Source organism: Oryctolagus cuniculus, chromosome 10, assembly GCF_964237555.1.
Source record: "Oryctolagus cuniculus chromosome 10, mOryCun1.1, whole genome shotgun sequence".
NCBI classification, from domain to species: Eukaryota; Metazoa; Chordata; class Mammalia; order Lagomorpha; family Leporidae; genus Oryctolagus; species Oryctolagus cuniculus.
In genome coordinates, this window is record NC_091441.1 from 40478582 (window position 1) to 40504798 (window position 26217).

At 55.4% G+C, this 26217-nt stretch overlaps 1 protein-coding gene across 50 annotated transcripts in view; it reads left to right on the plus strand.

Moving 5' to 3' along the window:
* Window positions 1-20221, plus strand: part of CELF4 (CUGBP Elav-like family member 4) — a 271412-nt gene extending 251191 nt beyond the window's left edge. For 5 of the 50 annotated variants that reach the window (XM_017344137.3, XM_070049906.1, XM_017344123.3 and 2 more), the window contains exons 9-15: window positions 716-781; window positions 2072-2155; window positions 5235-5318; window positions 9703-9778; window positions 10099-10270; window positions 16095-16179; window positions 18140-20221. In XM_017344137.3, coding sequence (XP_017199626.1) covers window positions 716-781; window positions 2072-2155; window positions 5235-5318; window positions 9703-9778; window positions 10099-10270; window positions 16095-16148 — 536 coding nt within the window. In that variant the 3' untranslated portion in view covers window positions 16149-16179; window positions 18140-20221. Of the gene's footprint in view, window positions 1-715; window positions 782-2071; window positions 2156-5234; window positions 5319-9702; window positions 9779-10098; window positions 10271-16094; window positions 16182-18139 lie in introns of those variants that run through there. The other 45 variants (XM_017344125.3, XM_070049908.1, XM_070049910.1 and 42 more) reach the window with 14 other exon arrangements.
* The last annotated feature ends 5996 nt before the right edge of the window (window positions 20222-26217 follow it).

A 26217-nucleotide genomic window follows, 5' to 3' on the forward strand; every position in this document is an offset into this window, starting at 1 on the left:
CAGTAGACATCCTAGAACCCCAGGATAAGCAGAGGAGAAAGGTCCTGGGTTCTCCAGTTCCTCAGTTTTTGTGGGCAGCACCCTTCTCCCAACCCATGGGCAGCCCTCCTCTGTGAGGCCAGTGCCTGTTGGAAGCCCCTCAGCCATGGCCCAGGAGTGGAAGACCTACGGAGAACAGACCCAGGCCTCCCCTGCAGGCCAGTGTCCTTTCTTCTACGCAGCTGGGATCTTCCAGGTTGTCCCTTACTCACTGCTCGAGCCTTGTGCTAAGGGTTGGCAAGGAGGAGCCCACCCTCCCAATAACGGTTTCCAGCACCACCCTCCTCAAAAGCTCTTCTCCAGGGTCGGACCCTCCCCCCACTGCCACTGTGTGTCTGCACCAAGTCGCTGATGGCTAAGCCCTTCTGGCATCTCCCTAGCACCCCACAGACTTGCACCTGAATCCCACAGTTCATATCCTCAGCCCAGCTACAGCCTGCATCCTCCAGCCAGGGTGGGCAACTCTCTACCCTGCTAAGCAACCTGGGCTGAGGACGGGGGTACCCCACAGGGCCCAGGCACTCAGAGCTGCTGTTTCAGATGCCATACCCCAGGGCAGAGCTTACTGACCGATGGGATGGGCTGTGCGGCCACTGCATTGTCCCCACGGGCGTGGTGGGGGAGAGGCCGGTTTGGGAAGACACTGCTGACCTCTGCCCCCTTGGTTCTCCTGCAGCACAGAGCCCTACCGCCGCGGACCCCCTGCAGCAGGCCTACGCCGGAGTGCAGCAGTATGCAGGTCGTTAGTATCCACGCGTCCCCTCAGCTCTTCCACGTCTACATTCATCTCGCCATGCCCGGGGCAGAGGGGCCCACACACCTCTTTTCCCCTTTGTCCCCGCCCTCCCCAAAACCAGACCTGGGCTCAGCACTGTGAGGGGTGAGGGAGGGAGTGGCAGGGTGCCCTGGTCTCGATGGGTGGGCAGAGCTTGGTATGAGATAGCCAGTCAACTCCCCACTCGCTGCCAGGAGCACCAAGCCACACTCCACAGTCCCTGGCCCAGGAAGCACAGATGCCTGAGTTTGAAAGAAGGGGCTCTGGAGGGGGGAGTGGTGCCCATGGCCCACCGGCCTCGCTGTAACAGGCAGCAAGAGAAGAGCTTGAGCAGATACAGGTAGGGGACAGGGAGGAGAGGTGAGAAGAGACAGCCCTGGGGCCAGCAGATAGCCTGGGCTCACTGGGCCCAGCCAAGCTACCAGCGAAGCTTCTCCATGCTCCACCCCTGGGCTGAGCAACGCACCACTGACCCTTCTGCCAGCCTGTGTCCTATTGTCTGACCTGGCCAGCCCTTTAGGAGAGCCAGCCCCGGGGCTGCCTGGCAAGGTGGAGACTCAGTGGAAGCTAGCCTCGCTCATCAGTAGCCCGAAAGAAGCACTTCCACCTGCTGGGCCCCTGAGTTCTGATCTTGGCCCCTGCAGCCACAGAAGCCAGGCTAAGCCAAGAAGACAGCTGGCCATTCCTGTCTCACCTCTGGCTCTTTCCTTCTGAGTCCACAACACATAGGTGTGAACAGTTCAGTTCACTGACCCAGGGGATGACCATGGCAGCTCCCCAGAGGCCAAATCCACCCCTCGAGGGGAAAATCCCCACCTCCCACACAGACACCCTCTGAGTGAGAGTGAGAGGGGGCCAGCCAGAGTCAGCCACAGCTCAGAGAAGCAGGAAAACCACCTAGCAGATTCCACACCTTGGTGGTGTAGCAGGATCTTGCCCAGAGCATTTTGATTTTCTTTTTTTATCTATGATTTTGCGGTATCCATACATGTGAATGGTCCACTGTTCAGATTGCTTGCTTCTCCCAAACACACCCACACACACACACACACACTCCTGATCATCACTGTGCTGCTTCTCCCTGAGCGGCACTCAGAACTAAAGCTGGCTTTATTTTAAGTGGCTGGGCTGACACACAAGTCCTTGCCACTCTGCTTTCCCTGCTGACACTGAAATCTCTCTCTCTCTCTCTCTCTCTCTCTCTCTCTCTTTCTGCCTCTCATCTGTCCCTCTCGCCTCTTTTCTTTGACCTTCCAGCAGCCGCCTACCCTGCTGCCTATGGTCAGATAAGCCAGGCTTTTCCTCAGCCACCTCCGATGATCCCCCAGCAGCAGAGAGAAGGTGAGTATGTGGTCCTCCCTCCCCCTCTCCCCAAACAGGCGCTCACTTTGGCTGGGGTGTTGCATTGGCAAGGTGGCCATGTTTGCGTGTTGTTGTGGGGGTGGCAGGGTAAGGGGTGTGTCTTGTGGGCAGCTCATGCCCTACTGCAGCCAAGCCTGGGCCCCCTGGCAGGAAGTGGGATGGCGCTGGTGCCCTCAGTGAGCTGTGACCTGGGGCTGCCCTGCCCCTGTCTCCTCCAGTCTAAGCCTTCATCAGTCAGGTCAGAACCATGCAGGGTGGGGCCCAGGTGCCCCAGTGTTGCCAGTCCAGGCCCAGAGCAGAGAGTTGTGCCTGTAGGCCCTGCTGCTTCTGCCTCCCTGCTAGCTTCAGGCTGTAGTCAGCTCCCTATGGGCTCTAGAGTCTCCTTGTCTCCTTACCCTGCTGCGTGTGCGTGCACACACACACACACACACGCAGTGGCAGGCCAGTGTCGCCTGACCAACACACATGATCACATGATGGCCCCTACTGCTGGTCTGGAACTCAGGCCCCCATGACCTGCTCCCTCTTCCCAACTCTGACTCTGTACCCCCCCACCCCTCCATCTGATTCCTTCTACCTTTTCCATCTCCCAGCAGTTTCAGCTCCCCCCGACCCCAGGCCCCTAGCTGTTTCCCTTTCTCACTGGCCATGGTGCACAGGCTGGGCCCTGTCCTGACCCCTCCCCTTGAGAGCAGGGGATTGGCTAAACCACGTTGCACACGCGGGCAAGATCACAGCACAGGGAGTGGGTGGTAGGGAAGGCTGCGGTGGGCCTGGAAGAGAGATGAGGAGGCAGACATGCCAGGCTGGGGGTGGGGGGAGGGAGCAGCAGGAGCACAGCGTGGATACTGTGAGCTGGGGTGCAGGCAAGCTGCGGGGCGTGGGAGCCCTGCCAAAGCTGGGTGCCACGGAGCTGCGTGAGGCCCAGACGAGAAAGGCTGCATCCCTCCAGCCTGCCCGTAGTCGGTCTCCGTGTGATGCCACTGGTGTATCAGGAGATGCTGGTTGCTGCGGAGGGCCCTCCTGCCAGCTCCTTGTCTCTGAGCTGAGCTTGGAAAGCAACAGTGCCCAACCCCCCCAGAGGCCCTTGGCCCCACAGCCTGGAGGAAGCCGCCCGCAGGGATGGCTGCAGCACGGCCTTGCCAGCAACTCTGCCTTCCCATTTCTCACATCCCTAAAGAGCTGCCCATCCAGGCATCTGGATGGTCTCACTTCTGTGAATGCAGGAACGGGCGCAGGAAGGGCCCGGGGTGGCCAGATTCAGGCTGGGACTGGAGAATGTTCCTGGGGCTCAGCCTCACGCCCTACAGATGGGGCCCAGGCTGTGAAGGTGCCTTGTCCCTTTGAGGAAAGCAGCCATGACATCCTCAGGAAGCAGCTTGCAGAACCTGAACTTGGGAGAGAGGGCCCCAAGTCAGGCAGGTGTCAGTCTGAGGGGGTGCTGTCTGAGGAGCCCAGAAGAGAAAGGGTTGGAGGAGGCAGGGGGTGCATGCTTGGCCAGAGGACAGGGGGGACAGATGCCCCTGTGCCCAGGGGGTGGCCAGTTTGGCTGGAGAGGAAACCTGCAAGAGAGGAGAAAGAGCCATGGCTGGGAGGCATTGAGGGGCGCAGTCACAGGGCATGGTTGGAGGACACGGGGTTGGGGGAGGGCCACCTGAGCTGGAGTGGGCAGGAGAGCACACTCACACCTGGTCCTGAAGGTGCTGTCCTCTGGCAGAGTGCTGGGAGACAGTGGAGACAGAAGGGTGGGGTGCAGGGTGGGGACCAGGGACCAAGGAGGGCAATGGATGCCTTCGGTGGTCAGGGGAGTCTTTGCTGTGGGCTGTGGGCCTCGAGGGTTGAGGATGGATGGATGGAGGCAGGAGGAGAAGATGAGAGGAGGAAGAAGACACGGGGCAGAGTCCACAGCCAGCTCTGCTCCAGAACTGGGTCATGAGGCAGCCTCGCTGGTCCTATAGAACCAGGACTGTTGGCTGTGGCTGTGAAAGCTGCCCAGTGGTCTCCTGTCAGTGCCTTTCAGCCTTCACTTTCAAGTTCACGCTCAGGTTTCCACCAGCCTCCCATCAGGTCCCTGGCAGCCACCCAGCTGGGCAGTGTTTCCATCACTGGAATGGCTACAGCCACTTTATACATGACAGGCACTAGTTAAGGCAGCAGCAAATAGACTGCATCTTGGGAAGTTTTCCATTTTAAAGAGTTAAAATTGAGCATTTTGAACATAAGTCTTTAGCTGCCTGGCAATTTCAGAAATCCAGAGACCTCTGCAATGTTCAGGGTCCGGGGGCGGGGGAGCGGTTTGAGATCCACGGCAGGCAGGTAGAAGAGCACGCACTGTGGAGGCTGACAGCCTGGGTGGGTTCTCATCCTGCTCCCCAGCCCCTACAGCTGTGTGACTTTTGGCAGGTGACTTAACCTCTCTGGACCTCGGTGTCCGCATCTGTGAAGGGGCAGTGATGATAGTAGTTAAACTCCAGGATTGCTGTAAGGGCTACGCGTGGAAAGTGTGTCTTAGCGGAGCCTGGCGCAGTTTGCTGCAGCGGTGGCAGGTCTGTTGTGAGGAAATGGACCTTTCCTATAATGAGACTGACTAGGGTGCACCTGGCCAAATACTCACCCCTGTGGGCAGGGCAGTTGGGCCTGGGGCCTGGGGCCAGGGAGGAGGAGGGGAGGAGCATCTCCCCATGCAGTCCGGAGAGCCAGAGCCGGGAGTGAAGCTGCGACCAGCACACGAGGGGGCCGCCTCAGGGTGACTCTCTCCGCTCCTGCGAGCTGGGGCCCTCCCGCGTCTCCCCGCCCTCCCCCTCTGCAGCACCTCTTTGCCAGACCCTGTTACTGATCCGTTTTGCAGAGAAGGCCACCGTGGCACAGAGAGGTTCCGTGCGCACAGCCAGAGCAGAGCGCAGACCCGGGGCCGCCCTTGGATCTGGAATGAAACCCCCCCTCCTAACCTCGCCCCGCCCTCCCCGCTGCGCTGCCTAACTCGCTCACCTCTCCTCTGTCTCTCTCTTCCCCCACCCCGCCATCCCTCCTCCCCGCCCGCCCCCTCCCCTCACCGCAGGGCCCGAGGGCTGTAACCTGTTCATCTACCATCTGCCCCAGGAGTTTGGGGACGCTGAGCTGATGCAGATGTTCCTCCCTTTCGGTAATGTCATCTCCTCGAAAGTGTTTGTGGATCGGGCGACAAACCAAAGTAAATGCTTTGGTGGGTAAAGATAACAAACCAATCAGCTTCACCTAGGACGGGGCGGTGCTCGCAGGGCGCCAGCTGAGCCGGCGCCCCGGTGCGGTCAGCCTGCGCCTCCGCCTCGCCCCGCCCAGGTGCTCCCGACGGCCCCGCCTCCATCTCTCACCGCTCTCTTCTCTTCCGCTCTGTTCGCTTCTTGCTCTCCCTGCCCATCCCTCGGCTCCCAACTCCCACATCCCAGTCCAAGAAATGGGTTTCCGCTTCCAGCCCAAAGGCTGACAGAGGGAAGGGGTCGCTTCGGGTGGGGTGCAGAGGCAGTGAGCAGAGCCCGAATGGGGGTTTCCTCCATTCTCCCACTGGCCCCTCCTCTCAGGGCCCTGGCCTAAACCCTGGAGTCAGAGCTGAGCGGAGGGCAGTCAGCCCAGCTGAGACCCCGCCCCTGTCCGCCGATCGGAAGCCGCCTCCCTCCACCTCTCTGCCAGCCCCTCCCTGCACCCTTCTCCTCTCCCTGTCTGCCCTCCTGCTGCCGTCCGGCGACCTCTCCTCCCCTGCTGCCCTCTGAGGCTGCCAGAGCTAGGCACTGCTGAGCCAGGGAGAGGAGACGGGCCCCTCCCCCAGAAGCTAAGCTCCGAGCTCAGATGAAACACATCTGCGGCACGACAGGGAACCCTGCGAAGCACGAAGCAACAGAGGCGCGGATGTCCGCCGACTGCAGCCAGGCGGGAGGGGCCCGCAGCCAGGGGGGGATGGAGTGCACATTCAGGGGCTGGGATGCAAGATTCAAGGAACGGGGGATGAGGAGCCAGGAGGCTGTGGGGGAAGGAGGCTCTGTGCCAGGGAGGGCTTTTTCTATTCCCATGAGAACACTTCATTTGGTGGGGAAGGCTGTGGAGGATGGTGGGACCATTCAGGAAAAGTGCCCATGGCGGATGTTAGGTGGGAGGAGAAGACTTGGGCGGATCCAGGTGAATGCAGGGTGTTGAGTTAAATGTGAACTCTAGGTCCAGAATGAATACTTTTTTTAAAATACTTTTTTATTATAAGTATGTCCCAAACACTGCATGCACTATGGCACATGCAGAATTTGGGATATACTTACACTAAAAAAAAATCCTTATTGATCTGAAATTCAAATTTAACAGGGCATGCTGGTTTGTATTTGCTGAATCTGACAATTCTATCCAGAAAGCTTGAAACCTCCTGGCATCCCCTCTGCTCCTCTTTGGTCCCTCTCCCTCTTCTGCTTTCATCATCCCATTCTTCTAGGGCCAGACCACTCCGAAGTCCCTGAGGACTTAGGAGTCCAGGCCCCAAAGACCCATACATGGAACTGAGACCTGAGTCTGCCAGAAATGCAGCATCTCCAGGCTGACCCCCAGTACTGAGGACTGAGTTGTTCAGAGAACCCATGGCATGGATTGGGCATGGTGAAGGGAGAAGGTACAAGGGTGCAGAAGCATCAGGGAGTCTGTGTCAAGAGTTCCCAGTTTGGAGACCAATGTTCCAAAACTGTGAAGAGCTTGAGAACTCAAAGCAGGTTCCCCAAAGTAGTCAAGGTCTCTGTACCATTGTCCTCCCCCCTTTCCCCTACCCATGGCTGCCACGGGAAACTTGAGTTCCTTCCATGATATGGAGTGCATTGGCCTGGCAGCTCATCTTTGGGTATAGAAAAAGAAAACGACAGTTGCACCCCACCACTCCTGAACTGGTATGGCTCCTTGTGAATTAGAGCAGTGCATGGGAAACAGCAAATGGCATCAGTTACACTTGCTTTTTAAAGTCAGTCTCCAATGTGATGTAAGCACGAAGAAAAATGCTGAGAGCGCAGGAAGCGCTGGGGTATCTAGGCTAGAACAGGCTCAGTCTCCAGCCCCACGTGGTCTGGGCACACTGGCACTGTCACTGGTGCGGGTGCAAGCTGGGTTTCAAAGACATTGCCTCAGCCTGTCCGAGCACCACCTTCAGTAAGATGGTCGCCTACTTCGCTTCTCCAGGACTAGGGTTTTTCCCTGCCTTTTATAGGAATCATCCTCCGTGTACTGCCACTCTGACTCTTCTCAAATTTCTAATGCTACACATCTTCCAGCATGGAAAGAGGATGAGCTCCTGCCGTGTTGGCCCAGCCCAGCTCTTCCTCCTTAAGCCAATGGGGTTTTCTCTCTCTCACTCTGGCAGCAAAGCCTTCTGTGTCTATCCCTAAGTTTTTTTGTGGGAGACCTAACACCACCACACAAGTCACTGAGCCCTGTGACTGTCAGTGTCCTCATTTGTGAAATGGGGACTGTAACAGCTGTCCCCCAGGAATGTGTGCAGCTTCTAGCAGTGGCCTTTGGGAGGAGCTTGGCCAGAGCACTCTCAGGAAATGACAGTCCCTGTAGTACTGAAAATGTTTTGCAGGCTCATGCTATTTTTGCCGTGAAAGTAGTTTTGTGTTCACATGAAGTCCTCAAAGGCTGCACTCTCCAAGCATACACAGAATCTTCTGGAGGCTTCCCATGGGGTCTGGGAGGTGGCCTTTCCTCGGGGGAGGGAGCCCTGGGAGAAGACAGTTCTGGGGACCATGGACATGGCAGCAGGTGCATGGAGTCCTGTCCACAGAGTCCCTGGGCTGCCAGCGAGATGCCCCCCTCCCCCGTCCTGGCTCCCAATAAACAACACTAGTGGAGGAAGAAAGGTTTCCTTGAGTCTGAAAGACTTCCCAACTCCCCAACTCCTGCCCCTCAACCCTCAGGAAACTGGCTGCTCTCCTCCCACAGAAGCACCTCTCTGCTCCCCTCACCCCCACCCCCGCCCCGTTGCTAGCCCTCCCTCCACCTCTGCTCCAGGCAGCTCCTCCAGCCCCTTTTATCTTCCATCTCCTCCCTGCTTTGCTCATATATTGTTTCCCCACAAAAAGAGCCACCAAGTCCAGATGTCAAGGTAGAGTTGGAGCCAGCAGTGCCAGTAGGCTGGGGTGGGGGTTGGGGAATGAGGAAGCAGCCTGTCACCCTCAGTCAGGCTCCCTCATCCTGGCAGGGACAGAGACTTTCGTTAGACCACCCTCAGTAACCCAGTAACGGGGGGGGGGGGGGGGGGAACAGCAGGATAAGCAGACACACGTGTTTAAAAACTGCCCTGGTTCTGCCAAGGACTTGAACTTTAGGCATCAGACTCTCAAGGTCTGTGCAGGAGAGGACATGGGCCAGGAGTAGAAGGGTGACTGGAGGCTAATCTCCAATATGGTTCATGCAAACTCTTTGCTGTATCGCTTTATACAAATGTTGGTTTTGTCCTTTGGGCTCTGACCGATTCCACCAGGGGTCACACTTGGAAAAATAAGAGGGAGTGCAGTCATACTCCCATGCCCATGTGATGGTGTGTAGCTGCAAACTTGAGCAAAGAAAGGAGACAAGCTAACGGAGGCAGTGCCTGGAAGTAAAGAGCCACCAGGTGTAGCTCTCTCAGAGTGGAAAGGTTGCAGACCATCCTGGGGTACCATGCATGATTAGCCAAGAAAACAGCCTCTCGTTTGCATGGAGTCTGGCTGTACATCCAGCTCTTTATTATATATCCAATGGCCATTTGGGGACAAGCATGCCAACTGAGGCATGTCCTCAGGATGCTGCAATATCTCACCAGGCAGAGTTTTCATCTGTTTCGCAGGACCTAAGTCCATTCTATGGCAGAAAGAGACTCTAAGGTTGAATAAACCCAAGGAAAATACTAGATTAAACTAAGCTGTGAAGGTTTCTTTGCCAGAGAACATGAGGCAGGATGGAGATGTTTTTGTTAGTGTGCCTTGAACCGACCTAAGGGAACCTGAGAAGCACCTGTTAGGGCTAGCTGGGGAAAAGTGGCTGGAGATGCACTCACTTTTGGAATAGGGACCATCCCCATCTGGGAACTGCTTGTTGTGGACCAGGAGCCTTGAACGTGTGAGAAAAGCACTCTGCAGTCCCGGGTACAGAGGGCTGGCTACTATTAATGATACTAAAGGTGTGAAAGTTTACTAATGTTGTAGATCTCACGAGGGGGTCACAGGCCACCCATCAATTTACTGCTGCGTGCTTACTCCAGGGAAAGGCACCTCCTTTCTTGGAAATTTGCACTCTAGGTGGGAGGTGCTTACAGTCCCTGGGTGCCAGGCGGTGGGTTAAGACGATGGGTCTGGATTTACCCCGGTGTCCCCCAAGGGACGTCTGGGGACAGCCCGGGGGTGGGCGGAGGGGCCGCGAATCCTCAGACTCTGGCCCTCTCCCCACGGCCAGCCACACTGGCGAGGGGGGGCGGTCCACGCGGCGGCGGCGAAGTTGTCTCGGTGGTGCCTCCCCTCCCGCCCCCTCGCACTGCTCTCTCTCCCCAGGCCGGCACCCAGTGCCCTCCCGCTGCCAGGCCCCCTCCTGTCAGGGAGGACAGTGTCCAATAAACTCCACCCGCAGGTGTGTCCGCCCTCTCCCACCGAGGGAGAGGGCCGAGGTGGCGGGGCCGGCCGGGGAGGGGGGCGCCCCGCCTGCGGGAGTGGGCGCCGGGCGAGTGGTGCCGCGCAGAGCCCAGGTGTGGCCTCGGTACGCGGCTGCAGGGGGGCGGGCGCGGCAAGTGGCCCCGCCGGGTTGGGGGCGGGGCCGGGGCGGGGTCCTCGAGGAGCCTCGAGTCCCGCCTCGCCTAGGCCCCGCCCTCCGCACCTCTCCCCCCTCCCCGCCGGGAGCGGCCCCGGGCGGCCCCGTGGAAACCCAGGCCCTCGTCCCTCGTGTCTCGCCAGGCTTCGTGAGCTTCGACAACCCGGCCAGCGCGCAGACCGCCATCCAGGCCATGAACGGCTTTCAGATCGGCATGAAGAGGCTCAAGGTGCAGCTGAAGCGGCCCAAAGACACCAATCGCCCGTACTGAGCGCCGGCGGGAGCGTCCCCCGGGGGAGACCAGGACTCGCACAGGTAACCGGGGGCGGCCGGGGCGCGGGCATGGGGGGCTGGGGAGGGTACTCGGACGGACCCGCCGCCTCCTCTGGTCTCCGTGGGCCGGACCGTCATTGTGCCTTGGACCCGCTGCGCCCGTTTCAACCTGCTCCTCGCCCCAGACCTTCCCGGGGCAGGTGCAGAGCTGTGGTCATCCCAGCAGAGGTGGACAGGGCCGGCCCCCTGGTGCAGGGCAACAGAGGCAGGAGAGAAGGAAACCCTTCGGGGCCGAGGCGGCCCTGGGCCTCCTGGGAAGCTCAAGGGGACGGTTCCGGGGCCAGAAGGCCCTGCAGAGAGCTGTAGCCGGCTAGGGGCTTTCTCCCAGTCTCCCAGGCAGCCCTCTCCCCTGCTCTGCCGGGAGGGCTGGCTGCCCCTAGTCCCTTCACCCTCACCCCTCCACCCCCCTACAGCGTAATCAGGAGAGGAAGGTCAGGGCTTTCCAAAGGAGCCTTCCCAGGAAACACAAGAGAGTGGGCCAGAAGCTAGGGGTGGTGGTATGGCACCAGAGCCCCGCCCTGCCTGTTTCATCTGGGTCATGAGCAGGTAGCTGCCCCCTTGTCTGCTCAGGCTGAGCCTGGCCAAGCAGCAGGAGACACCAGCCACTCCTCTTCCAGGCCATGGGTCTCCCTGGGCAAAGCAGCTTCCTGGAAGACGACCCGGCCATCAGAATTCAGTTGCCATGTGCCCTGCAGGCCCTCGGCCTCCTTCCAGGTGGGAGGTGAAGGCCCCCTTTGGGTCCTTCAGTTCAGAATGGCCATGCCCTGCATTCACTCAGCGGTACGCAGTGCACCAGGTGCTGCGCTAGGTACTTGGGCCTCAGCGGTGAACAAGACTGAGAAGGAGGCAGTCAGTGACAGGTGATCAAAGAGCAGATTAGCAAGTGTATCAGCACTCTGGGCTACACTCCGCTAGGCAGAGTCCATCTCACAGAGCATGGCAGCAGAGGCCTGAGGGGGAGGGAGGGAGCCACACCAGCACTGAGGGCACAGGCAGAGTGCAGGCCCCAGGGAGGCAGGGTGTTCAGAAGCAGTCAGAGGCCAGGGGACAGTCATGGGGGTCCCTGGTGTGGAGCCAGGAGGCCATCGTGTGGACTTTGGGGGGTTACCAGAGAGTTCTGAATAGAATAGTGGTGTGCTTAACTCTCCTCCTCTCCCTGGGATCCCTCTCTGCTGGTCACAGCCCCATGGTGAGGCAGAGGGCTGTGCACCAGCTGCTCAGGCCGGGGTCCAAGCACCGGATGTGATGTGAAGGGGGTGCAGTCTGGAATACTCTGAAAGGCCCAGCCGAGGATGCTGTTTGTAATGCATTCAGAGTGTGGCGGGGAGAGAAAGGGAAGCAAAAGCCCACCCCTGTGCGGTTAGAAGCGCAGACTGCTGGGGAGCAGGGGCGGGCAGGTGAGAGGCAGACATTCAAGTGGAGCCCTTGAGGCTGAAGTCTGGCAGGAAGTCCTCCAGTTTCCCAGTTCCCCTCCAACGCCACCCCTGCCCAGCCCATTGGGCTAGAAACCCTAGCAGAGGACCCTCCCGCTCCCAACAAGTAGCAGCCCTCATGGGGAGCAGGCCCTTCTCCCTGGGGTTGGTTGAGCCCCTCTCTCCACAAGTCTGGCACAGCAAAACCAGCCCTTCTCGCTCTGCCCATTTCTAGCCTGTGTACAGGTGCAAGTACACACACTTGTTCAGTTTGGGAACCTGCTTGGGCCAGGCACTGGGCTCAGTCCTAGGGATGCAGATATACACGGTCACCATCCCTGCCCTCATGGTCTGTGCACACGGACACCAAACAGGAGGCAGCCAGCAAATGGGCGTGTCTCTGGAAAGCAGGAGGGGATGGACGATTCATTGAGAGCAGCTCTTTTGGGATCCAGACCACTTTTTCTTAAATAAGCATAGCTGTGCCATGAAGGCATGGCCTTGGTCAAGGTGCTTTGCCTGTCTTAGGCTTCCTTCCATTCCCTCATGGAGGAAACCAAGGTGTTGGAATGGATCAGAGGACTGGGTGGGGGGCAGGGGAGCATGCACTAGAGTCAGGCTCTGAAACTCAGGGGTCCCCGTGGGTGTGATTTTACAGTAGCTTTCCTGAAAGTGGCCTATGGAGCCACCTTGGTCCAAGGCAGGGTAGGATGCTCAGGCCCAGGCCAGAGGGAGTTGCAGGTGAAGGGGTGAGGAAGGCAGGCTAGCTGTACATGACACAAGGTGAGATGTGGCCCGCGGTAGACCCAGGGCAGGCAGAGCTGGAGCTAGTGGTTTAAAGAACACAGTGGGCTCTTGCGTTGGGGAAGGCCAAGGCCAGGAAGAATCACAGAGCCTCACAGGCACGTCCTCTGCCCCAGGCGCTGCTCTGATAGGTAGCAGCTCCTACCTATCAGACTTGAGCACACAGTTGTGGCTGCCTGTCGTGTAGATACTGCTGGCATACCCGCTTCGCAGAGGTGGCAGGGCCAGGTTAGGTGGCTTGCCCAGCAGCGGGTGAGGGGTCCAGATGAGCTTTCAAGTCAGGGGGTCTGGTTCCCTCCCAGTGAGGAGAAAGAAAAATCCCCTGGGCCCCACCCTACTGCAGGAATGTGCTGCATGTCAGGGGGGTCCTGTGACCACACCCACTTCTCGGGGCCTCCATCTGACTCCGCCCAGTTGCTAAGCAGTAGTGACTTCTACTAGAGAGCTGTCCTCTAGTCTTCACCTAGACAGCATTTACTGCGTGATGCCTCCAGGCCGTCCCACCTGTGAAAGAAGAGCGCTAGGAAGAGACCAGGGCCTTCTCAAGGGAGGCCTGGGGACTGCAGGCTAGAGAGGCAGCAGCACAGGAAAGCAGCTCAAGGACTGCACCAAGCCCCAGGCCACTGGAGGTGTTGATACAGGAATCACAGAAGGGCAGGGCTGCCTGAGCAGGAGCTGAGGGGACCAGGCATAAATGAGAGCAAAGAGGTAGTGAGGTGGGGATCGTGGGACCAGGGTGGCCACCTGCAGTCCTGGGGGCCATGGCCAAGGCCAAGGCCAAAGGGAGTGGGGCAGGCCTGAGGAAGGCAAAAGACCCAGCCAGAGCTGCTTTGGGGGGTGGGGGTGCAGTGGGGTGCTGGTTCCATGCAGTGAGGCCCAGGGAGGGGTAGGATCAGAGTTGGGGTCAGTACAGCTGTCCGTTCCCATCGGATCAGATTCCTGGCTTCTCTGCTGCCCCTGCTCCTCTAGCTGCTTGAGCTCATTGTGCCAAGAGGACTTTTCCCAAGAAGTCTTTACCAGGACACTAAGAGGAAGGCACCCAAGGCAGAAGGAGAGGGCTCCAGCCAGGTCCACAGACAGTAGGCAGAACACTCCCACCCGGTCCTGCCCAACCCAGAGACTGGCCTCTGAGTTGCCTGACCTGCCCCCAGCTGGGGAGCACACACTGGGCCCCAGTGGTTCTCTGGAGAATACCAACAGCAGGCCCTCCCCTTGGGGATTCATGTCTCCCAGGGCCCTGGCTTTGGCTCTGAGGTGCTTTTGTACAGTGGCTGGACCCACCTCTGCAGGCACAAGTGATTTGGACTGACTCGTACAGGGTCAAAAACCATGGTCCTCTCTGGCTAGAGCCTAACGCCTGGCATCAGAATTGGTGCAGCCTGGCCAAGTGAGTTGTAACTTCTGAGACCCAACCTGAGCTCCTCCGTACGGGTCTGTAGTCCTGTGGCCATGTCTAGGGCTGTGCTTGGTGAGAGGCCCTAAGAGGGTGGCTGGGAGGGCTTACCCCTGTAGTAGAGGCACAGGCACTCCCTGAAAGAGAGAGAGTGGCCAGCTGTGCACACGCATGGCCTGGAGCCAGCTCCTTGGAGAAGGGATGCCTGTGAGGGTGGGGGACAAGACGGTGCCTGGGAAAGTTCTGGAGATAGAGCTTTGAGGAGGGGGCTGCTTGCTCTTCAGGCCTGAGTCCTGGTGCCCTGGTGGAGCCTGGCCCTGACAGGCAGCTGGAGCAAAGGTGGGAGAGGGAACAGCCACAGAAGAGTGGGAAGGAGTGAATGCCTGTGAGGTGCCTGGGACTGCCGGTGTGGAGCGGGAGGAGGAGAGTCCCCAGGGTCCCTCAGGTGCAGTGGCAATAGCTGGCCAGTGCTGGCCGCCTCACACTCCCTCTTGCTGCCAACTGCACATGCTGAGTGGATTGGAAATGCAGGCAAGGGTGGCATTTCGGGAGTGGTGGGCATGTGGTGGGCCCTGATCTAAGTGAGGGAGGTCTTATGTTAGAAGACCCCAGCCTGGGTGGGCAAGGGCCAGGTCTGGAGGAAGGAGGCTCAAAGCAGTCACCACCCAGCTACTGCACGTGACCCTCAGTGACACCGCGAGGGCCCAGGCCTCCCTCCCTGCCTCGCTCCCCAAAGGGAAATACAGAGCTGAGAGTGGGTCCCTGCTGGCTTGGAAACCCTGCAAGGAAAGTGAAGAAAGCCCAGACCAGAGTGTTGTAGGGGAGCAGCACATGGCAAGCAAATTCATGGACAGCCATGAGGGAGGGCCAGAACTGGGAACCCACAAATCCCTGGGGGGAACCCTGAACTAGGGCTGGAGCAGACGAGTGGAGGTGAGGGAGAAGGGTGCGCCTTTTGAACCAGCAGAGCAGCAGAAGGGACAGTGGAGACAGCCTGGGGGACGGGCCTGCCCGCGAGGCTCTCTGTGGAGGGGTGCAAGGGAAGGGATGGAGCAGCAGGGGCTGGGGATGCGGGCCGCCATTCCCCTCTCTGCTGGCTCCAGCCTACAGGGCACCTACAGCCTGTGGGCCCTCAGAGGTCAGAGCGGCAGAACCTTCCAAGGGCCTCTCGTGCCCAGGAGTGGCCTCAGTCTGGCCGCCTTGAGAGTGCAGCAGGGTGAGAGTGAGCAACGGGCAGGAGGTGATGGTGCAGTGAAATGCCCAGTGCCGAGGCACCTCTGTGGGATACCACGAACATCCAAATCCTTTACTCCACGCCTCAAACCCGCACGTGCCCATTTCCCACAGTCCTAGCAAAGAGGTGTGAGCAGAGGCACAGCTGGGAAGCCTAACTTCTCATAGTGGGTGCCCTTGAGGCCTAGAAACCCCCTTCTCCAGGATGGCGGCCAAGGGGGCAGAGCCGAGATGCTGTCCCTGCCCACTGCATTGTGGCAAGGAATCCCATCGAACCAACATTCCCCTCAGCCACCCTTTCAGCTCCCCTGCTGGTCCACAGGCTGCTGCCACAGTGAGCGGGGGGAGGGGAGGTGAGCTCTGGGGGCCCCCCCAGGGGGTTGGGGGAGACAGAATGGGGTGATAGAGACAGTGTGCTCCCTGAGTTCTGCTCGCGGCCATGGTGGTGGTTTGAGGGGCTGTTTTTTGCCGGCCCCCTCGCCAAACTGCCCATGCCTCCCTCCCTCCCTCCCCCCACCGCGTGACGGGAGCCCTCGGCGGCCCCGCGTGAGGTCCTGCCACTGTGTCCGCATACACAGCCGTGTGTGTACGTGTGTGCGTGCGTGCATGTGTGTGTGTGTTGCCGTGCCCATGTCGTTTGTCTGTTGGCTTCCTTCATCCTTTGAGTTCCTTTCAGTTCCCTTATGATTTGACTGCTGTTCTCCCATCAGAGCTCTTAGATTGATGCTGTGGTCTGGTGCTGTATAAATATTTTCTTTTTAATTTTGTTTTAACTTCTTCCTTCCCCTTCTTCACCCTAAACCCGATTCTCCCTGCCTTTCCACAGCCCCTGACCGCCCCCGTCCCTGCCTCCCCCACCCACCCACACTCTTGTCCTCTCTCTCTCTCTCTCTCTACATATATAAATATATATATAAATCTTTTCTTCTTTTGTCATTCAATCAAATTCCAACAACCCAACCAGGGCCAGTCAAATCCACCACAGTCTCGCGCTGAGCTAGGAATAAAGTTCACGTAATGACATGAGAGTGGAGAAAAGTCCCCCATCCGTAAGTTCAAATCAACTCAAAGTTCACAGTGTGACATGATGGCGTCATGTAACAAGGCTAAGAATCGGTTGCATGACAATTGCCGTCAAGTTTCGTGGAGGTGCTGTGATTGGAGCGTTTTTCTTGGATGTCGTATCAGTTGATGATTGGCCAGTCATGATCACACGTGCATTTTCTTGACTTTTGTGCTGCCACAATCTTTTTTGCTGTGCTCATTTTCGTTTCGTTCTTGGTGCTTGCAGTGGTTTTACTTTCTGTTGTTTGGTTTTTCTTGTTCAGCGTTTTTTTATGCTTCTCTAGATGTCACATAGAGAAAAAAACCAAAATGAAACAACAAAAAAATAGTAAAAATAAAGATGAATTCCTGAATTATCTAACATGGGATCATTTTAACTGTGCAAACCATTATATTTTTTTCTTAAAAATAAGGAAAACATCTTAAAAATATCTATGCGTGGTTGATTTACTTGCACTTGAAAATATTGTGATTTTATTTTTTTCTAGAAATTTGGGGGCCTTTTTCAATTGACACTTTCCTGGGGCTGGTCTTTTTCCAGTTAGGCTATTTTAAATCTCACTTCAAAAGGAAAAACGAAAACCAAAAACAAAATATCTACAGTAACAGAATGATAAAAAAAAAATTCTAAACCAAAAAATACAATAGAGTACAAAGCCAGAGGCCTCTGTGAGAGAGCCCAGTAACAATTGTAAGGTTTGTATTGTAGCCACTTCCGCTAAATTCGATGGGGGAAGGGGAGGCGGGGCTCTGGGGGCTGGGGGGGCTTTTTTGGTTGGTCTGGAAGAAACAGTACTGACAAAAGCAAAATGCACCTTTTTGTTTACAACTGAAAAAGGGTCCTTCACAAGTGTTTTTTAATTTTCTTATGATTTCCTTTGGTGTTGTAATTGTTTAGACCGCTGTGTACGGTTTGCTGTTTGTTGAATCAACAGTGTGAAAAACCTGCCAGCATGGATTGATATACGCATGACGTTGTCCCCTGGACCGGGGGCTTTGCAGTTCTCACTTCTCGGTGTAACCAGTCACCCCCATGTATAAGTGGAAGCTGCTTGCTAGAATGGAGATGAGTCTCATTTGTTAATTCACAACAACTCAGCATTCGCCTTCTGATTCTAGTCAGATCATGATTTTTGTTCTTAAAAGTCAAACAGAACAGCAAAAAGCCACCATTCAAAACAAAAATCAAGAACCGCCTGAGTTAATTTACTTGAGTTTGATGATTAATCTGTTCTGACCTTTTTTAGGTTCTCCCATTCACTCCCCTGAAGCTCCGAATTTCCTCTAAATTCCCTGGCATGTATGAGACAAGTATTGTGTGTGTGGATGTGCGTGTCTCTGCACGCACATACACACATATCCATGCACACCCACATATGTGCAGGTGAATATATTCTACACATATATCCAGATACACATATCTATACACAGCCTCGCAAACGCTTCTTGACCTCAGAAAAGAAGGGGCTGGCCAGAGACTGGGCGGGAATTCCGCATGATTCGAGTCCCGAAGGCCGGGAGGGGGCGGGCTGGGGGCTTAGGTTTTCCCAACCTTGTTTGCTAGGCTTCTGTATGCATATGGTATCTGGGCTAGATCCCTCAGAGCCAAGTTGAATTCTGAATTCCTATCCCGCAGTCCCAAATTCTCCCCTGAAGTCTAGCCGTGCCCCCATCCAGAGCCCCAAAGGAGCCGTCTCCCCGCAGCTAAAGCTCAGCCACAGCCGTCACCACCGGAGCCCCCAGTGGTTCCCTACTCTGAGTGGAGGAGTCGATTTCTTGCTAACGTATCATGATCATGACTAATTCTCATACTGGTCTCTCTTCCTTCCCTCCCGCCATCCCCCAGAGCTCCTATCCTCACCCCGAGGCAGGTTCCTATTGGTGTTTGGGTGCCTTTTGCGTGTTCCCTCTTGACTTAATGAGCCCTGATTTTCTTCGTTTTAGGGCAGGATGCTGAACGGGCTACACTAAAAAACAAACCTCTCTCTCTCTCTATTTATAAATGAGAACTGTTGGATGACACCTTTGACATATCAGCCAATATCAGTCAAGCTGAAGACCCCAGACACTCTGTGCGACTGTAACATTTCTTCAAGGAAAGGATAGCGTCTGTGGAGTTCAGAGGGCACGTGTTTGGGGGAACAATACCTATGCCACAAAGAAGAAGATGACGAAGAACAAGGAGAAAAACGGAACACACACAACAAGGCAACTTTCAAACAAAACCACACGCACGGGGAGGCAGAAGGGCTGGGAACTGGGAGGAGTTGCTGCTGCTTCCGACGCCACGCCGGCAGCCCTGGGCGCAGTGGCAGGCCGGGCAGGCGGGGCGGTGGGGCCCAGTCCCCAGGGGACTGAGCAGCTCTCTCTCTCTCTCTCTCTCTCTCTCTCTCTCTCTCTCTCTCTCTCTCTCTCTCTGTCATTCCTTTAGCTATTTAGGGACCAAAGGACCAAACTTTTTATCGCAGATGTGTAGCTCTATGTCAAATGGAGGGGGAGGGGCAGCCTCCTTCCTGCCTCGCCGCTGTTCCTGAAACAGCTTAGAGCGAAATCTATGAAAAATGTCATAAAAAAAATTTAAAAAAAAACTTTGAGAAAAAAAATTAAAAAAAAAAAACAGGAAAAATTCCGCTTCAGTGCTTTTAAAACAGCAAGACGATAGTTCTTTGATACTTTGAGAGGCGTTTTGAAGACCCTCATTGGAGTCTCTGACACTTTCCTACGGTTTTCTGTATCATATGTCTGGATGGAGCTGTGAGATGCAGCAGCCGGTGGAGATTTGGGGAAAGCCACGCGCATAGGAAAACTCGCCAATGGTGGAGTGTGAGAAAGCCAGGAGAGGACAGAGGGACCTGCCAGCCAAGGTCACTGTTGTGAAAAGTCTGTGAATGCTTCTAACTCTTCCCCCTCTTAAAATCCTAATAGTTGTACAGAATTTTAAAAAGGAAAAGTTTAAAATACCTATATAATAGAAGAAAAATTAGAGGAAAGCAAAAAATAAAAAAATAAAAAGGACAAAAAAAAAAAACCTATAGAAGTTAGCGTTACTGCTAAAATCCCAGATGTTGTAGGCCTGTACTTTTGTAGCGTTTAGACTGAGCATCGACCCCTTCTCCCCGCGAGTGCTTTCGGACGCCGACGTCCCCGAGGGCCAGGCCGGACTCTCTCCCCAGACCCGCGGGCTCCTGGCTGCCCATCGCTGGTGGAGGCCGCGCCATGGCCGCCGAGGCCGGGAAGGGCCGCCGCCGCAGCCGCCGCCGCCGCCGCCCTCGCCTCTCGCTTCGCTCCGGGAGCCGCGCGCGCTCGCCGGCTTCCCGCAAGCCCTGGACACCTTCCGCTTCGCTCGCCTTCCATGCTCGCTGCAGAGACTTTCCGGGCAAGGGAGAAGTGGGAACTCTCATCGTCAAACTAGACAACACACACACACACAAAACCTTAACAAAGAGAGAGAAACATAAACAATCTTTGAAGAATTTCTGAAACTGTTTACAAGGAATTTTGAAAAACAGGGATGTTTAAATGATGCCGGCTCTGTTTTTCTGTAAATAAATTTGCATATTTTGTAGGACTTTTAATTGTAATGATAGAGAAAAAAACAAGGAAAACTATTTAATGAAAGCACGATATTTATCTTTGGTAAATGACTTTAGAGCAGTTAAAAGACATTGCTTAAAAAAACTCAGAATCAGAAAAAACACTGAATTATTTAAGAACACATATATTTTAAAGTAGAACATATTTATTATAATTTATTTGCACCCTTGGGAAGACTGGCGTTGACTTTCTGCCTGATGCCTTCTCGCTGTTGCCCAGTTCACCTGGAAGCCCGAGGGCTCTCCATTTTACCATCTTTTTTTTTTTCCTTTACAAGAACAAAGTTCTGGCTCCTCTCGGGCCTCCTGCCTTTCCTTTCTTTCCATTTAGTTGATTTATTATTACTGTTTCTTTAGTTTTCTTTTTCTTTCTCTCGACTCCTCCTTTTAGGATGTCCAGATGTAAAAAAAAAAAAAAAAAAAAAAAAACAAACAGCTGCAGTTCAGTACAACTGCTCTTTTCACACTCCCTAAAACTCCTTGTAACCTTCTGTAACTATTGGATGACGCTTTCTCCAGCTTAGCCCTAAATAAAGCACAGTTTAAAAAAAAAAAAAAACAACAGCAAGAAAGACACGCGTCTTCATTGGTCTGGGCTTCTCAGGTTGTACTGTGTTGTGGCCCCGTGTGCCAAATAGCGCTCGTCCTTTGGCTCCTGGACGCTGTCATACATGTGGGCTCCTTCCCCGGAGGTGGTGGGAATGAGAAATCTCCCTCGACTGGTGTGTGTGTGTGTGTGTGTGTGTGTGTCCCCTGGCAGGGATGGCCACAGTGCCTGGGCAGAACAGAGGCACCCGGCTGCTCGCAACGGAGGGAAGCTGACGGTGCCACCTGAGTTGGGTTGAGGGTGTGGCCATGAGATGCCAGGGGAGGGCCACTGTGCAGGGAGGAAAGAAGGAAGAGGACACAACCCTACATCTGCCTCTGGGCAGCTTTTTTTTTTTTTTTTAATATTTATTTATTTATCTATTTGAAAGGCAAAGAAGGGCGGGGGGAGTCCTCCATCTGCTGGTTCATTTCCCAAGCAGCTGCATTGGCTGGAGCTGGGCAGATCCAAAGCCAGAAGCCAAGAGCTTCTTCCAGGTCTCCCACGTGGGTACAGCGGTCCAAGCATGTGGGCCATCTTCCACTGCTTTCCCAGGCCATAGCAGAGAGCTGGATCAGAAGTGGAACATCTGGGCCTTGAACTGGCACCCATATGGCATGCCAGGACTGCAGGTGGTGGCTTCACCCACTACACCACAGCTCCAGCCCCGGGGGCCTCTGGTTCTTGCTCCTGCGGCTTCCACGTCCATGCTGGGACAGTGGCTTGGAGGGAACTAGCTGAAGATTCTGCTTGCTGCCCTGGGGTTCAAGGTGCTGGTGGAAAAGGTGTATAGGAGGGGCAGCTTCCTGGGTGCCTCACTTTCACTTTCCATACTTAGACTTGAGCCAGAGGAGAGCTATCCCATCCATACCCTAAGTGGCTTCTGAATGGGGTAGGGAACAAGCCAGGACCTGGCGAAGCGGGGGTAGATCTCCCAAAATGACAGCCCAAACCCATGCATACCACATGCTTGAAACTTCTCAGGCCTGTGCACCCCTCTCTCCCTGCCCTCAGCCCCCAGCTCTGCAGCCTGGCCTAGGAAGGAGCAGACTCCCTCCATGGGTCCCCATCTCTACATGGTTAGGGGCGTGGAAGCTCAGATCCCTAGGGGACAGCAGAGGAGTTGTGGAGGTAAGGGTCTCGGTGTGCCTGCCTGTGGCCGCCTCCTTAGGAGAGTGTGGAATGGCTCCAGTCCTCATTGTCTTCTCTGAAGAGGACAGTGGCAGCCCCGGCTGCAGAGCCACACCTGGACCCCAGGTCCATCTGCTCCTCTCCTCTCTCCTTTGTCCTCTCAGCCTCATTCCTCACCCTGGCCTGCCAAGTGTCAAGCAGCAGAGACAAGGCCCCGTGGCTCAGCCAGTGGGGGCTTCAGTCAATCCTTGCATCCTAGGTGGAGATGGTACTGAGTGAGGGGGACCTGTGAGACCCTCACTGCCCCCGAAATTGACACCTTTCTCTGTCCACCATGCTGCCAGCCCAGGTGACACTCTGTCCTGCCCACCCTGGGCAGCTGGATGTCAGCCTGGGGCAGTGCCACCCTAGGAGAAGCAGACAGGTGTTTTCTAGGGAATTTTCCAGGGAGATGGGGGAGATGTACAGATTTTGGCCTCAGAGGATTCCGAACCAGGCTTTCAGATGGATGTTTGCCCTGAGAGCCGCAGGGTCTGCCTGAGGGTGCTGGTTCAGGCCCAGCTCCTGTTCTGCCCACACCCCAGGCAGCACTGGGAAGGGCCCCCCCGCTGAGCTCCCCAGACCCCTCCTGTTTCTTAGTCTCCACTTCCCCAGTCTGAACCCTTGTCTCCTTGTCTGCCTTTCTGCCCCCGAGGTGCCGTGGCTCGGAGTTGTAGGGGGCTTTGGGAATGGCCCTCAGAGAGGGGCTGTGGAGCCAACTGGTGAACTTTGCTTCTTCCAGGCCTGGTTGACTGAGAGGGGAGGTGAGAACTCTAGAGCCAGATGTGACTGTGCCAGGACTACAAAATAAGCCCGCAGTTGAAAACCCACACACCAAGTCACTAATATATGCATAGCACATTTAAGAGAGAATACAATGTATTAACCTCTGGGGGCAAAGTCAAAGCTTCTTTGAAAACTTGCTGACAACATGGAGTCACTCGCTGTGCCGGGGTCCCTGTAGCTCATCCCTCACTCCCGGGTTAAGAACTTCTGATCTGCAGTGTAAGAAAACCCAGGACCCGATTCTCATTCATTTCTGTGGTGTCTGTGGCCTCTGCTCCAGTCTCACCTGCAGTGTGTGGTTCCTTCATAGTGCTTCTGTTTTTAAAAGACCCTCTGCTTCTTATTACAAGCTTTCTATTTAAAGCATCATAACCAAAAGTAGAGACAGTGGGACATGTGTTTGGCCTAGCCGTTAAGTTGCTGCAGCCCACATTTGAGTGTCTGGATTCCATTGCTGGCTCTGGCTCCTGATTCCAGCTCCCTGTCAGTGCAGATCCCGGGAGGCAGCAGGTGATGGGGCAAATAACTGGAATCCAGCAACCCACATGGGAGACCTGCACTGTGTTCCTGGCTTCTGGCTTCAGCCTGGCCCAGCTCTGTCCATTGCCGGCATTTGGAGAGTGAACCAGCAGATGGGAGTGCTGTGTGTGTGTGTGTCTCAGACTCCCAAAGTTTTTAGAAAAAGTGGAGACACTTGCATAAGGAGCCCCTGTGTGCCCACCCCTTAGCATCATCATTAACCCATCATCAGCTGCATACAGACCCCAGGTCTGCAGTCTGCTCATTGGTGGACATCTCAGCAGCGCCTCAATGCTTTCCTGCTGCTTTGCTGTCTGGAAGCCAGCTCTGCCCTGTAGGGCACCTCACACTTGCAGTGCAATGTGCCTTATCCTAGGGTGCATCTGGCTCTGGGTGCGAGGCCCTCCTCAGGGACCTTCCAGGGCCCTCCAGGCTCTTTGTCCCTGTGCATTCACAGCGCCTCTCCTTTCTCTGTGATGCTACATGAAAAGGTGAAAAGAAGCGTTTCTTGAGAGCTTTCTCTTAGGAGCTCCCATCTGCTTCTGGGTTTTGCTGAAGATCTGTTTTCTGGTCCTGAGCAGGATCCCGCCCCCTCTCTCACATGAAACTCCAGAAGAGGGAGAGAGACGTGAGGGCTGCCTACGCTGCCATCTCCCAGCACTGCTGCCTCTGGGGACAGGCTGGGTGGGGTGTGGCTGGGGGAATCTGCAGGTGCCGGGCATGTATCTGCAGGGCCTGTGCTCCCACGACACCAGGTGGAACCAGAGCATTCCCTGCCCCGTTAAGGTGAAGAAGAAGGGGCTTGGGGACCACTCGGGGGCTCAATCAGCCTAGCCCAAGGTGAGTGTTGGGCTTGACTGTGAATGCCATTTGCCTATTACCCAAAATGGAATGCGCCCGGAAACAAAGATGGCTGGCGACACTGCTCCACCCACCACCTTCTGACAGCCAGAGCGGTTCAGGCGGTGTTGATTCACTGCCTGCGTGACTGAGTGAGTCAAGGAGGGAAGGAAAAAAGACAAATTACAGACAACTGCAGGCAGATTCTGAAAGGTGGGTGTTTGGGAAATGCTTTGTAAGTAATAGTGCGTTTAGTGTGTAGCCAGCTCTGTGCCTTGGAGATGATGCAAGGATGAGCCTTTTACTTTCGCTCTGCCGCTTCCTCTCTCCTGAGGCCTCCGCTTCTCCAAGCTGCCCTCCCCTTTCCCTCCTGTTCTTGCTCCTTCTCTGGGCTCCCACACTCCCAGGAGTGCAGGATAACCCCCTCCCGCTTTTGTGGAAGAGATTGGGCATACCCAAGTGAAGACATGGACTGTGGCCAGGATTCAAATCCCCATTCTCTCTGATACCTTCTGTGTCACTGTGGAAAAGCAATGTAACCTCACCGAGACTCCATTTCCTTATCTCTAAAATGGGAATAAGAAGCGACACCCCTAAGAGATGTAAGGAGTAACTGAGACATGGCCGCACGTAGCCACATCCTACACCACGTGGCTCCCACTAGTGAATGTACCTGCTGTGCGGATCCACAGAACAGAGCCTTCATACCGCGGTCCCCTCCTCTTCCCTTTCCCTCACTCGGTTCCCTTGAGAGTTGACATCCCTCAGAGGGAAGCTTCAAGTCCAGTGCCCCCGTGATGTTCCCAGGGGGCTCCCATCCCTGGAGGGGCACCCCTCTGGCTCCCACTGCCCCTTTTTCAGCACCGCTGTTAGCCGACTCCCCTACTCGCTTTCGGCTCTCTGTGTCCCTTCTTTCGCCAAGAGCATTCCAGCTGTATTCTGGCCAATGCTGCCTGCACCCACCCTCCTCCTGGTTCATAGGGCCTCAGGCTGCATGCTGATTAGGTATTTGCATTTAAGACATTTTCCTTCTTTGCTTGCTAGGTAATGTATTCAGATATTTCAGAATTCCAAAGTAGGATAAAGGATACCGGGAGCTCTCCTCCGCCAACCCTGTGAATCTCAAGACCTCACCTGTTCCCCTCCCTAGAGGCAGATAGCATTATCATATTTTCTTGTTTAGTTTGATCTTTTTCAAAAGAATGTATTTATTTGAAAGGCACAGAGACAGAGACACAGAGAGAAATCTTCCAGGTGCTGCTTTACTCTCAAAATGTCTGCAACAGCCAAGGCTGGGTCGGGCTGAAGCCAGGAGCCCAGAACTCAATCCAGGTCTTCTATGTGGGTGGCAGGAACCCAGCTACTTTAGCAGGAAGCTGGAATCAGAAGCAGAGCCAAGACTCAAACCAAGGCACTCCGATATGGGATGTGGGCATCCCAAATGGTGTCTTAACTGCCGAGCCAAATCCCCACATCTACCCTAACCCTTCAGTGCATGGCTGGGGATTGTGGGGGTGGTGCGAGGAACTGGGCTCTCATCTTCATCTTCAGTAGGGAGATGCAGAGCCAGAGGGAGACGCCCACACTCCTGCACTGGCCTGTGGGGTTCCCCAGAGAAGAGCCCAAGCCTTCTGCTGCTCAGGGCTGCTGATTCAGCAGAGGAATCAGGCTCTCCCAGTCACTCTTAACCATGTGTGCTGCACTCATGGCGTGGGTGCAGCCATCATTCACGGGATGCTTGCTATGTGGTAAACGCTGTGTCAAGGGCTGTGTAATTATAACCTCACCTAATTCTCTCGGTAATTCAACGATGGAGGTATTATTATCCTATTGTGCAGATGAGAAAACTGAGGCTCGGCATGGTTAGGTCCCATGACTATGTGACCAGGAGCCGTGGTTCGTAGCCAGGCCTGTCCCATGGCTGTGCTATTGAGCCATGTCTCCAGCAGGCTGTAACTTCCCCTTCAGCTGTCAATCAGCTGCTCCACACCTCCCCTCCAGCCCTTCTTTCATGTCTCCCACCTCCCCTCCTGTCACTAACTTACTCCTCTCAAGAATCCCAATTTTAGCTTTAAAACATGGCGGTGTCCATGTTGACTTAGGCTCCAATCCTTTCCTTGCCTTCTCTCCTTGGTTATCTGAGCTACAGCTGGAGTACTTTATGTGTGTATGTTTGTATGTATGTACTTGAAATGTGCACAGAGTGACAGAGATAAGGAGGAGAGAGAGAAAGAGATTGATCTTCCATCCACTGGCCCATTCTCTAATGTCCACAATAGTCAGGACTGGTTCACACCAAAGGCAGGAGCCAGGAACTCCACCCGGGTCTCCCACATGGGTGTGGCAGGACTCAAGCACTTGGGCCATTATCTGCTGCCTCTCAGCGTGCGCATTAGCATAAAGCTGGATCAGAAGCGGAGTAGCCAGGACTCTAACCAGCCCTCTGATCTGGGATATGGGTATCCCAAGCCAGGACTTACCCCACTATGTCACAATGTGGGAGCCCAGAGCTGAAGTACTTTCGGGAG